Below are 13,849 nucleotides of genomic sequence, written 5' to 3'. Positions count from 1 at the left end.
TCGAATCCGACCTGTGACGATTTCCTGCATGTCTTCCCCCTCTTTCGTCCCTTTCTCTAAAGGCGGAAAGAAAGAAAGAAATGTATGACTTATCCGAGACTTATGTTTTTTCCTTGAGATGAACTGATATTCACCTTTTTATGTAGCATTTGATTTTTGGGGATTAAATAAAGTCACTTTATTTTTGATCAAATGTATAATAGTTTGATATTTTGAAAATATCTTTAAAGCTGCTATTTATTAATCAAACAGACCTCAAATTTCAAATACTAGCTACAGTATGATATCCAAAATTGAAAACAAATCAACAAAAAAGGCTGAAGAAGGCTGTGGGGTGTTCAAAATATCTGAAAAAAGCTATTAAGTAAACCTTACTGATATATTTTACCACTAAAAGAACATAGACCTTTTAGAGTTTTAACAATTACTTCTGTATAAGCTTGGCACTCTCGCTATGTAAATCATGTATACTGAATTTCGTATTGATTTATTTTCTTTTTATTGTACAATTGTATAACAAACAGTAGAGGGCAGCGATACGCCATTACAGCGGCTAGTCTGCCAAACCTCAAAAAGAAGAAGACTTGGTTTTAAACACTTCGAGCAAGCGGGAGTGTGTGTGTGTGTGACTGGACAGGATTCAATCATCACAGCAGTGTTGTGGTAATGAAGATATTAATTTATATTGGAAGTACACTTAGTAATGGGTTAGAGTGTTTGTAATAATAACGAATCTAAACCGGGGACTGGAGGGCTCAGGCTAACTGCGGTGTAGGTAACTTAGTCAGCGGTTGTTGCCGACTGGAGAGGCCGAGTAAAAGCCACGCTCTGTCCCACCTACCAGTGCTAGCTAGCTGACTCAAATTTCTATTTTATAATCTTATTACCACCGGACTAAGTTTGTTAAGTATCTAGCAAGCACGGTATATGTTACTGAACAGACAGTTGTCAACAACGGCCATAGTAACTCCACTGGCATCAAACCTTGTTGTTGTGTTAGCATAACGTTAGCCGCACTCGGCTAATGCTAGCCGCCGGGGGCAGCTGCTAACAGGGGAAATCTACCCCAAAACAACATTCTTCTTTCTCTTCTTTGGGTTTTAACGGCAGCTTGCATACTTAAGGTTGCACTACTGTCATCTTCTGGAGTTAACGCCAACAGTGTCCAGCATGTCAGATTTTCCTCATCAGTCCTGTTCTAATTAGGAGACTGACAAGCATCTTCTAACTTGCCCACTTTCACCACACTCCAGTAACGTTATGTTCTTTACTTCTGCGTTTGTTATCCCACATCCACATCGTTTACTTTATTCCAACATGTGCTTTCTCTCTGATACGTATTTCCTTAACACGCACATGCTCTATACTACAGTTTGTAGTACCTCACAATGATCGCAAAAACATTTTGATATGATGTGTGCTGTTTAGTTTGCCTGGTCCAATTCTCAGCCTTCTTATTGTTACTTGCTTAAAACAACATTCACTTCTGATGAGTGAATAAAACCTGTCGGCTGTCTTTCTGTGTTGAAGAAGCATGACAACTTAAACTAATGTTTTTGCGTCTGGTTAGACAGTGAATTGGGAAGTGACTGACTTCAATGCGTTCTCAATTCGTTGAAGTTACCAGAAAACACTGTTAGTTCATTGTACATGGAGGAGCTTCAGGATTTGTCCATAACCTATGCTATCTTTAGATGAAATCTTTACAGTCTGTATGCTGTTCCGCGTACAAAGAGACGTTCAAATCTACAAATTAAATCTGATCCGCAGTGTAATGTTCTACAGCAGATATACAATTAGTTTTAGGGTGGATTGTCACTTTGAGAAAACAGCACTTTCAGCAGTTTCTGTCTAGTAGAAAGGTGGACTAAGCTTTCTAGAAAAAAAACACAGTAGTTAAAGCCAGAATGTCCACACTAAAACTGTGTTATGTGGTCAGTTATTTGGTTCTTAATTGGTAATAAGTGATACCTGTTTGGCAAAGGAAACCAACTCTCTCATTGGACAACAGGATTATCATGAAACAGATTTAAAAGTGAATTATGTGTCTGTCCCTCAGGTGTCCCAATGGCGACAGACATTGTTGCGCAGTTGGCCGACTCTCTGGCTAAGGCTGCAGTAGAGGAAGGAGAGCTGAGCTACAAAGGCCAGGGAAGAAAGCTGGATGATGCCCAATCAGGTGAGTGTCAGATGTCACTGTGCATGTGTGCAAGAAACCCTGCCTGTAAGCCAGCGAGGCTTGATTGCTTAAACACATTAAAGTCTTGGTTTTAATGATTTTATTTTTTACATCCCAACTCTCTTGTCTTTCTTTCTCAACCTGTAACCCCTAACCATGTCCCCCCTCTCCAGTGGAGGAGATGGTTAAGGAAATCCAGGACTTTGAGGATTTACAGGCTCTGAGGTTGGAGGGAAACACTATAGGTGTGGCGGCAGCACAGGCCATTGCCAAGGCCCTAGAAACAAAGAGCAAGTTCAAGGTTTGGATTGTTTTATTCTTGACCTTTTTCAGCATTTTCATTTAGGGCTGAAACTAACGATTATTTTCATTGTTGATTGTTTTCTCGGTTAGTTGTTTGTTCTATAAAATGTCAGAAAATGGTGAAAAATGTCGATCAGTGTTTCCCAAAGCCCAAGATGACATCCTCAAATGTCTTGTTTTGTCCAAAATTCAAAGATATTCAGTTTAATATCATAGAGGAGTGAAGAAACAAGAAAATATTCACATTTAAGAAGCTGGAATCAGAGAATTTTGATTGTTTTTCCATAAAAAATGACTCAAACCGATGAATCAATTATCAAAATAGTTGACAACTTATCGATTCATCTTTGCAGCTCTACTTGTGAGCTTCTGGTGGAACGGTTTGGGTCTATAAAAAAATAATACCAAATTCCCATCATAATTTACTTAAGCCTAATGTGATGTCAACAGAACCTTTTTTTTTTGTCCGACGAACATTCCAAAACCTAAAGATTTTCCGTTTACTATCACATAAGACGTGAAAAACTCTTCAGGTTTTTTATTTATTTTTTATAATGGAGTATATATTCAAGATTGTCTCTCAGCTGACACTGTGTATCTTTACTCTCTTTCAGCGCTGCTATTGGAGTGACATGTTTACCGGTCGCCTGCGCTCTGAGATCCCACCTGCCCTGGTAATGCACTTCTTCCTCAACATTAATGTTATTGTCAAAGCAAGTTTAGGCTACCAGTGAGAAGGTGTTGAAATATTGCACATTGTTCATGTCTGGCTTTACTTCTGAATGATTACATAGCTGTAACTATGTTGTTTTTTTGTTTTGTTTTTTGGGACACTGCCCCGACTTATCCTGCCATTTATCTAGTCTCTTCTCTCTCCTTGTGTTGTAGAATTCACTGGGTGACGCTCTGATGCTGGCGGGTGCCAGGCTCACTGTTATAGACCTCAGTGACAACGCCTTTGGACCAGATGGGGTGAAGGGCATCGAGAAGTTGCTCAAGAGCACGGCCTGCTACACATTGCAGGAGCTACGGCTCAACAACTGTGGCATGGGCATTGGAGGGGGGAAGGTAAGTCATGAGAACCTCTTTTAATAATGAGACATGTTTCCATCTACATTGTTGGGTACCATCATTGTTGGATAATATCCACTCACTGGTCACGTTAGTAGGTACACCTGTGCAGTCTAATGCAATCCAATACTACTTTTAAGATGCAAATAATGTTCTTTAACTGATGAAAGGAGTTGAAGACTAAGTTGAAGTTCAAACACTGAAAGATAGACTAGATATATTTTTCAAAGCTGGAATAAAAAGAGAATTTTCCAAAAACAAAAATGGTTGTAAAAATTCACAATATGTTACACATAAAATTCTGTGTTTGTGGACTCCTCAGATCTTGGCTGCTTCATTGACCCAGTGCCATAAAAAGTCCAGTGCAGAGGGCACCCCCCTCGGCCTGAAGGTGTTTGTTGCAGGGAGGAACCGTCTGGAGAACGATGGAGCCACTGCCCTCGCTCAAGCCTTCCAGGTACAGGACTAACTACTGGCTGAGCTTTGAAGACTTTACTTGTTTCTGGGGAAACAGAAAAGTCTCCTATGATGAAGAATGCCACCTTGTCACGCTACATTACGTTACGACCATTGTGAGAGATTTCACTACAGCTTTCCTTCCTGGAGCACTTGGCATGATTAATTCCATGGATTTATCTCAGATCTGTTTATATCTATGCAGCTCATATTGTCAATTATTTGACTACTTGACCATAGTTGTTCAAAGCTGTACAAATATGTTAATGTATACTAACTGCTGTGGTTCTCTGTGTAAAAGTACTGTGTGCTGTGTAGGTAGATTCATTTGTGAATTATAATTTGTGTTCCCAGTTGATGGGCAGCCTGGAGGAGGTTCACATGCCCCAGAATGGCATCAATCATCCTGGTGTGACAGCTCTGGCCACAGCCATGCAGCACAACGCAGGCCTCCGCATCCTCAACCTCAACGACAACACCTTCACTGAGAAGGGGGCTATCGCCATGGCTCAGGTACACAGACATCTCTGGGAGACCCCTTGATTGGTTCTTTACTTATTTGTTAGATAGGATTTTTTTTGTGGCTGTTGGCCCTTACATGTCTGAGTTCACTGCTTTAACTTGTGGGGTGCCCCAGGGTTCGGTTCTGGGACCAATTGTATTCGCCCTTTATATGCTTCCACTTGGACACGTTATCAATACATTTAAAGGTATTTTAACCACTGTTATGCGGATGACATTCAATTGTATTTATCTTTTAAATCCAACCAGACTGATCATCTAACTGTTTTACAAGAGTGTCTGTCTGCTATAAAAGACTGGATGGCCAGTAACTTCCTTCAGTTAATTGCCGACAAAACTGAGGTTTTGATTGTTGCTGCAGACAGCATTGTGTCGGAGGTGCTAGCAGTATTGGTTCACTAAACTCCAATGTGCGTTCCAGCCTGAGAAATCTTGGTGCGACTTTATATCAGGCCATGAGCCTTGACAAACATGTGAAGTCACTAACCCGCACTTGTTTTTTCCACCTTAGAAACATCGCTAAACTCAGACGTGTTGTATCCTACACTGAGTTAGAAGCGATTATACATGCATTTGTTTCTTCGCGTTTGGATTACTGTAATTCTCTTTTTACTTGCCTCACTAGATCATCTGTAGATCGTTTACAATTGGTCCAGAATGCTGCTGCTAGGTTGCTGACAATGTCAGGGAGGTTATGATGTCATATTACCCCTATCCTGGCCTCTTTGCACTGGCTACCGGTTAAATACAGGATCCAGTTCAAAATTCTTGTAATTACCTACAGAGCCATCAATGGTCAGGCACCGGCTCACATAAGTGATCTGCTGCACCCTTACAACTACTGTCAGCAGATCTTTGACATCCTCACATCAGGAATTACAGGCTGTTCCTCGTACCAGGCTGAAAACAAAAGGTGATTGAGGTGAACAGTCGCTCCTAGACTGTGGAACGTCTTACCACATATTTTAAGAATGTCTGCATCCGTTGAAATCTTTTTTTAAAAAACAGCTCAAGACGCATCTTTTTAGTAAGGCGTTCATCTAGCCAAATTGCAGACTGTATTATTTTGTATTTATGATTTTGTGTTTGACTAAGATTTGTGGTTTATTGTGCTTTTTATGACTATTGATCTGTTTTAATGTATGTATTTATTTGGCCTGTGAAGCACTTTGTGAAAAGTGCTATACAAATAAACTTTATTTACAGTCCCTCCAGAAAAAACGCGATTATGCGATCGCATAATTCAATGCATAATCGGCCAAAGTCCACATATTTATGCGGGGGACGCATTTTTTCAAATACGCCGCACTTTTGCCGCATAAATTGCTGATTTCCGCGCAAAATATGATTTAGATTATATTTTTGATATAGATTTCATAATCCCCTCATTTTCATTGCAAAAAAGTGCCATATATCTTAGCAGAAAGATGAAAAATGTTATGTTTACTTCACACAAGAGCAGCCATTTTCCCCTGTTGCCATGGGAATGTTATGAAGTGACATAATTACGCGACGTGAACATCATCGAAACGCTGCAAACCCCGCGATGAAGCCACGATGAAACCGCAGTTTTTGCAAGTTCCCGCAATTTCATCGCATAAAATTACATAAATATCCCGCGTATTCCATCGCATTTTTTAAGAAATTTTTGCCTGCAACAATCACAAAAGAACTCTGCATTTTTCTGGATGGACTGTATTTACTTACTACTTACATCAGACAATATCATGACAGTTGGCAATTGAGATTACAATTGCTGCCAGTGGCTGACAGTGAAAAGCTCCTTGTTAAAATAAATGAATCATTTGTTTTCATTTTGAATGACAAGTGTAGGTGATTACCCCACTTCTTACAGTGACTCCCCTAATCATTATCCCATCAATGTTTATCATTTATTAGATAGATATGTCCAGCAGTGCATAAGCATAGAATGAAAGACATTGAATGTCTAGTTTCTGCTGTACCAGGTTTTTATTACCTTGTTTGCCCAACACTGCAACATTTTTACAGACCTATGAACTTGGTGAAGGAAGTTATCTTTTCCATCTTCAGGGCCCACACATAAACTTGCTGTTGTCATTAATTGAGGCTTCAACAGCAAACAATCTTTGAAGCTGTAGCAAATAATATCTGTGTCCTTCACAGGCCCTAAAGCACCTACGCAGCATCCAGGTGATAAACTTTGGCGACTGTCTGGTGCGGCCAGCAGGAGCCATAGCTATTGCAGAAACTGTATCAGAGGGATTACCGATCCTCAAGGTGAGTGAAGTGAACTATTATTTATTTTCTTGCTGACTTTTTTTTTCTTCCCTTCTGAGTAAATATTCTGTTACGTTTAACAGGAACTCAATCTGTCATTTGGCGAGATTACAGAGGAAGCTTCTCTGGCTGTGGCACAAGCAGTAAAGGACAAGGACCAGCTGGAGAAACTGGACCTAAATGGTAAAAAAAAACTAACTCACGCATCTGCCTTTTTAGTTATTTTATCTTTAGCTGTTATCCTCTTCAAAAGTAAAAAAAAAAAAAAATCTGCTTTGAAGTTTTTATATTAACAGTTTTAAAGGAGTCAGTGACTTTCATTTGAAGAGACGTTACTTACAGACTTTCTTTATGATTATTTGCTCCCGACTACGTGTTAATAAAATGATCTTTGATTTTCAGGTAACTGTCTAGGAGAGGATGGCTGCAAAGCTCTGAAAGATGCCATGGAAGGCATGAACATTGGCAAGCTTCTAGGATCGCTCAGGTAATCATGTCATACTATAGCTCCTGTGGTGTATTTAATGGAATCCATATATAATATTGAGTATGTAGTGCGTTCCAACTGCTATGTGGACATTGTGTACATGAGAAATGCAGGTTAAATAATAACCCTTGCATAAAATAATTACAAATGATGGCAGGTGACGTTAAGATACAATTGCAGGTGAAATGAATTCACATTTTTCCACCATAACCTTCCTCGTGGCTTGTGTAAGTCCCATCTGTACCGTTGATGCCTGCTCTTCTGTTTGATGCATACACGATATGTGTTTGGGGTCGAATACGTCACATCTGCACCTGAAAAACCCCACAGTGACTTTGCACATGATTTTGTCGAATATCACAATCGCTTAAAATGATGCGTCTCATCCCAAAATCCTCCCTAATTGAGCGGTGTCTTTAATTTGCCTCAGTGACGACGAGGGTGAGCCAGAGGATGACTACGAGGACGAAGATGAGGAAGAGGACGAAGATGACGAGGATGTGGATGAGGAGGAACTAGTGGAGGAAGAGGAGGAAGAGGAGGAAGAGGAAAGCAATGACATCAAGGTCAGATAGATGTGTGATGATGACGTGTGGCATCAATGCAAACATCCCCCCCCCCCAAAAATAAAAAAAAACATCCTTAATTACCTGTGCATACATGAGTCGAGTGAAGTTTAAATTCCCACCTAACAAACAAAGTTTGATTGTGATTCAAAAAACCATTGTTTGTTCAAAAGCAACCACAATGTCAAAGGTCTCATTTTTGCATACGATATTTCTTAGCACGAGCCTAAATGCAGGATCTGATAGCAGGACTGTTCACCAACAGTCTGTAACAATTTAATTTGAAATGGAAAGATCATTCTTCATGTGTATCGTTTGTGTTCCCGTTCCTATTAATTAGGAGCATATGTTGCTATATTAATATTTCTGACATGTATTTTCACATCTTATAGCACAACAGCGTCAGTTTAAGGACACATTAGCTACTGTTGTGTATGTTTGGTGTTTAGTTGACTTTCTTTTTCTCTCCCCTCGCCCTCATAGCTGTCCACCCCTGTATCAGCACCACGGCCGCCAGACGTCTCCTCCTTCCTCAGCTTTCCGTCCCCAGACAAACTGCTCAAACTGGGGGCCAAGAGAGCGTTGCTGATCGAGCAGCAGGTAAACACATTGTGATTCCACGAATACATGCGCACCAGCTTAAGTTTGTACCCACAGAACTGCATCGATCCGTTAATGAGAGGTACTAAAGTCCAAAAGAAATGTCTCATCAGTGTCTCTCTCAGTGCTCATATTATGCTTTTTCCCTTTCCTTTATTGTGTTATATATCTTTTTGTGCATGTAATAGGTTTAAAAAGTGAAAAAGCCCAAAGTCTACCCCAAAGGGACTTACCATCTCCAACAGAAAACACTGTTCACAAACTGCTCCAAACAGCTCTATTGTAGTCCAGCCTTTACTTCAGAGACAAACGTGGTCACTTTGGAACACACGTTATAATGCTCGCCTAGCTGCTAGCATGGCACGCCCTCATACTCTGCTTCTGACTGGCTAGTAGTCCTTACCTAGGTACTCTCAGGGCACGCCCTCATACTCTGCTTCTGACTGGCTAGTAGTCCTTACCTAGGTACTCTCAGGGCACGCCCTCATACTCTGCTCCTGACTGGCTAGTAGTCCTTACCTAGCTACTGCGCATGTGCGACTCCCAACAAAGATGGAACAGAAGCGCTATGTCTCACTCTGTAGCTAAAACAGAGAGCTCAACACACAGGGTGAAAAGAGGAGCTGCAGCAATGTGTAGTACAACAAAAATATGTTTTGAAATTTAAATGTTATTTATGTAAAAATAGTCTGGTACAACCTCTAAATACAATTATGAACCTGATAATAAGCATAATATGAGCACATTAAGTTACATTTGAGAACATTTCAGCTCGGAAGTTAAAATGTATCTGTGTGATTACTCGATGCAAACGAACAAAGGATGCATCAGTTTGGTCATGTATAAGCAGAGTGGACATCACATCAGTAAATGCTTCTTCCTTTCTCTGTGTCTAGGTGGATGTGTCAGATGCTACAAAAACAGCTGAAGCCTTCCTCAAGATTGCATCTGTGTACAAGGAAGATAATAATGAAGTTAAGAATGCCGTGTTGGACAGCATTGGTGAGGCACTTTGTCTTCATGAGTTGATTCGATTGTTCTTGTACATGCCCTTGCTGACAGAAGTGTTTGACTGACGAGAAACCTCGTGTTACAAATTAATTTATGCCGTTCAGTGTTGCAGTTATTTTTAATTTTTTTATGTTGGACCCTGCTCCCAATCTGTCTAGTCAAGTACCCTTCACTTTTAATGGAATTACTTTACATTTTAGAAAATGTTTTGCTTATTTTACTTTCTTGCTAAGAGTTCCATAATAAGATTGATACTACTCTCATGTCTCTATTGGCGTTTTTCCACTACATGGTACCTGCTTGGCTCGGCTCGGCCGCGGTGCCCCGTCCTCTTTCCATTGCAGATTTAGTACCGCCTCATGCGTGAGGCGAGCGTGGCTGGGCGTCATAGCGACGCCGCAGGAAACTGCCGTAACCTAACGCGCATACAGAATGTCGAAGGTGTGTCGTTTTTGACTCTCAGCATGCCAGAAGACAAATTTTGTTTCAAAAGAAGCTGGAGGCAGCAAAAAAAAAAAAACAAGCTGGCTAAACTATTTTAAAATGGCGGGTTTGCTCAGGACACTCCCCCTCTGTCGCTAGCAATGACGACGCAGTGATTAGTGACGATTCTCTCCGACCAATCAGTAGTCTGCAGGTTTTCACGTCACCTTCTGGTATCGCCTCAGCTCGCTTGGAACCTCGACGGAGGTGATACTAAAAAAAGTACTTGTTAGCAGGTACCAGGGACTTTTTATCATAACGGAAAACCAAAAAAGGCGAGCTGAGTCGAGCAGGTACCACGTAGTGGAAAAACGCCATATGACAATTATATAGCTGGAGCCGACAGCTGCTTAACTTAACACAAAGACTGGACTCAGGGGGAAACCGCTAGCAGAGGCTCTGTCAAAAGGCTTTTGAAGCTCATATCAACTAAGTGGTGTTAATCTTTTTATCTAACTCAAGGCAAGAAAGCGAATAAGCATATTTCCCAAAATGTTTAACTATTACTTTAACCTGTCCATTAACAACTTTCGTTCATCATCGTCATATTTCTTAATATTTCCTGTCATTCTCTGCTCGACCGTAAAGAAAACATTTCTAGTAGCTGAAGTTTTTGCTTTTTGCCTGCCTTTTATCTCGACCTCTGCTACATTTAGACTACACAAGTATTTGCTGAAATATGCTAGTTAGGTTGTTTAACACAATATATTTAAAACATGTTTTTAATGCTTCACTTTAGCCATTAAAGGTGCTGTAGGTAGGATTGTGAAGATCCAGGACTTAGCCAACACATTTGAACATCGACAACTTCTCAGTCCCTCCCCCCTTTCTGCTGAAGCCCAAAACGGTCTCCTGAGCCCCTCCCCCCACAAGGGAGAATGAATGCGTCTGCATGAGCAGTGATTCTAACGCAGTTAGACGCCCCCCCCCCTGGCCCTGATTGGTGCATCTGAACAGGGAGCGGTGGATTTTTGCAAATCTCACTACAGGCTGTAGGTGGAGCTGGATTTTTATTTATTTTTTAATGACCTGCTTCATGTAGTTCTACTGGAACATAGGGTCAGTTTCAGCAAATATGACAGAAAGTTAGTTTTATAAGTCTTACCTACTGCACCTTTTAAGCGTCTGTGCTAACAAGACGTGCATTTTCCGTTATTTCCTTTTTTAGTTGACACTGTTGGATTATACATTTCTAATAGCTGTTTTGTTTGTTTTTTCCTCACAGACGCCCTTCTGAAAAAAGCTTTTGCCACTCCGTCCTTCCAAGGCTACAGCTTTGTATCATCTTTGTTAGTGCTGCTCGGACTTCTCAAGGTATGCTTAATCTGCACATATTTAGCAAAGTTTGCCAAGGCACAGACACTTTTATTTCTTCACTGTCATTTTCTGACAATATCCTGTGCGTCTGTCGCCGATGCTATGCACCTGTAACCCAGTCAAGGAAGGGGTTAACAGAAACGTAGTGTTGGCCAATCAGAGGTGGTTGTGCCAGACTCCCTCCTTTGGCTGAGTCTCTATCTGATCCGTCAGAGGGAGAGCAGGAGACGGTTGTTGAGTTTAACGTTGGTAGTCCCCAGAGAAGAAGTTGGTCATTTCATGGCGCAGATTAGAACCCAAATTGAAACGTAAGCAACTCAAATTGCTGAATGTTAGAACATTGTGTCAAACTGGTCATTATTACTGTGATTTATAAAGTGTCAGGTTTAGTTAAAAACCATAGACCATGTATAATATTAATGTCATAATGTAATGTAATAAATCATAGTTTTAGCAGTCTATACTCATCTACAAAAAGAACAACACAGTTTTCACGATCAAGATGTCTGTATCCTGGACAAAGAGGATAGGTGGTTTGAAAGAGGCGTCAAGGAGGCCATATTTGTTAAAGTGGAGCTGGTGGGTTGAGACATCATTTGTCTTCAGCCTACAACATGGTTCTGAAAACCATTCCCAGGCGCTTTACAGATGCAGCATCCTGCTCCACCTCTTGAGCAGGGCGAGGGGCATCATCTGAGGCTGCTGGGACACCACCTTCTCTGGCAAACACAAATGGACTACATTTTAGCAGTCATGTGACTTCATGCCATGAGATCATGTGACTGCCTTGTGTATTAAGGCCAGAGTTACTTCCTGTGCACACTAAACAACTGATGAAGGTGTTGGGATGAACACTGAAACGTCTTGTATTTTATCATTTTTAATCCAGTGTTTTTAAATTAAAGCTTTGTTGAATCATAGTGTTAATAGTGTCAAAAAACATTAGCTGACGTTGTTCAGTAGCTAGCTCAGAGATTTTCTGCTAATGAAATTATTGATTTAGCGGTGGAGGGGGCACTGTATGCGTGTCACATTCTCATTAGGGGCTGAGCCCCCCTAAAGGTCTCATCCTAGAATCGCCCCTGGTCTTTTCACTACATGTTCCATTGTTTTTAACATTCCTCTCTTTTCTGTCCTCTCGTCCTCCGTCCCTCTGTCCCTTCATCCCGTGCTCTCGGCTGCTCAGAGTGAGGACAAGGTGAAGCCTGTGCTCGTGGTTCCCGGCCACCTCCACGCCTTGGAGCACGTCGTCCGACAGGACTACTTCCCCAAAGACGACGTGGCCGTGCTGCAGGCCTTCATGTCCCGGTAAGGACGTGACAGAATGAGCCAATCAGCAGGCAGCTTTCAGGTACAAAATACCACAGTTACCATCTTATCTTCAGGAATGAAGCACATAATGAATGTTTTGCACTTTGTGCGCATAGTAGCGTTGGTGGACACAGGTGATTGCTCATTTTTGTTTTTGGTTATTTAAATGTATTTTAATTAAACCCTTTAGTTTCACTGGACTAACATGTAACTTTCTGGCCCTATCACTCATGGTACTTTATCCTTAAAGTTGTAATCCACTACAAAAATCCAGTTCTGGTGGTGTACTGTTGGACTGGAGTATGTGACAACTGAATATGATCCCGGGTAAGCTAACCCTGGTCATTGGTGTGAAAGAGGTATAACTGTGTTTATTATTTACAGAAACATCAAGGCTCTGGAGTCATGTGGCAATGCCAGAAACAGCCTCCAGTCAACATTGCAGAGAGTCGGATCTGAGGGCTGAGGACTCTGGACAAACACACACACACACACACACACACACACACACACACACACACACACAGACTGATCACTAATGGACCTTGGAAAAAACCGGCACACATTGGCCCAAATTCGAAGAAAATAAAGCAGAGCAACACTTGAGAAGAACAGACTCCGCTAAGACGCACTTGACTGTGTCACCGCTGTCCTTCACAAGTTCAGCAACAAACCTCTTTCTGGACTGGACTTGAACGCTTTGTGTTTTGAAGTAGACTATGCTCTTATGGTGTGGACTAACTGAAGTGCTTTGTGTACACTCCTATAACCACAAGACAGCACTTTGGTGCAAACTAGAAAAGCTCTGACCAGAATTAATCTGGGCTCAAAGTTTCAGCTATTGTACATTTTCTGTTTCATATATAGCTTTTACTATTCTGCTGTTTTATATTGAATGTTTATTGAATTGATAATATGATCAAACAATGGTGTTAAATATGTATTTCACTGACAAATATTATCAAAATAAGACTGTAAAAAACAATAGAACAATCAAAAGTGATGAAATATAATTAAATGTATTTTCTGCTTTTAATGAGACTGAGTTTTTGCATTAGGGTTGTGAAAATAAAGCTGCTTTGAGTGTTGAATGTCTTTCACAGTTTTTGCATATTAACTGCACCTAAATGGGTAATGTCACAAGAAAAGAATAAAATGAAGACATACTTAGTTGATCCTGCAAGGGGAAATTACATTTTGCACTAATGGAGAGCTGTCATAGTGAAAAACAGCAACAAGTGCATGAAAACTGAGCAACACAACTTATACATTTTAATTGCAACA

General features: G+C 40.8%; 1 protein-coding gene across 2 annotated transcripts; it reads left to right on the top strand.

Moving 5' to 3' along the window:
- Nucleotides 1-20: 20 nt before the first annotated feature.
- Nucleotides 21-13,656, top strand: LOC144529626 (ran GTPase-activating protein 1-like). 2 transcript variants are annotated; one of them, XM_078268822.1, is made up of 16 exons: nt 21-663; nt 2,060-2,179; nt 2,353-2,480; nt 3,097-3,156; nt 3,371-3,550; nt 3,876-4,010; nt 4,364-4,522; nt 6,677-6,790; nt 6,874-6,973; nt 7,193-7,277; nt 7,708-7,843; nt 8,327-8,443; nt 9,340-9,445; nt 11,163-11,251; nt 12,441-12,562; nt 12,950-13,656. In XM_078268822.1, exons 2-16 carry the CDS (start codon nt 2,068-2,070, stop codon nt 13,029-13,031), a joined length of 1,725 nt encoding a protein of 574 aa, XP_078124948.1. In that variant the 5' UTR covers nt 21-663; nt 2,060-2,067; the 3' UTR covers nt 13,032-13,656. The 2 variants fall into 2 exon arrangements, with proteins under 2 accessions (XP_078124948.1, XP_078124947.1); XM_078268821.1 differs by having other exon boundaries at nt 12,441-12,605.
- Nucleotides 13,657-13,849: the final 193 nt, after the last annotated feature.

Source organism: Sander vitreus, chromosome 15, assembly GCF_031162955.1.
Source record: "Sander vitreus isolate 19-12246 chromosome 15, sanVit1, whole genome shotgun sequence".
NCBI classification, from domain to species: domain Eukaryota; kingdom Metazoa; phylum Chordata; class Actinopteri; order Perciformes; family Percidae; genus Sander; species Sander vitreus.
The sequence above is the reverse complement of the archived record's forward strand: the minus strand, read 5'-3'. Positions and strand labels throughout refer to the sequence as shown.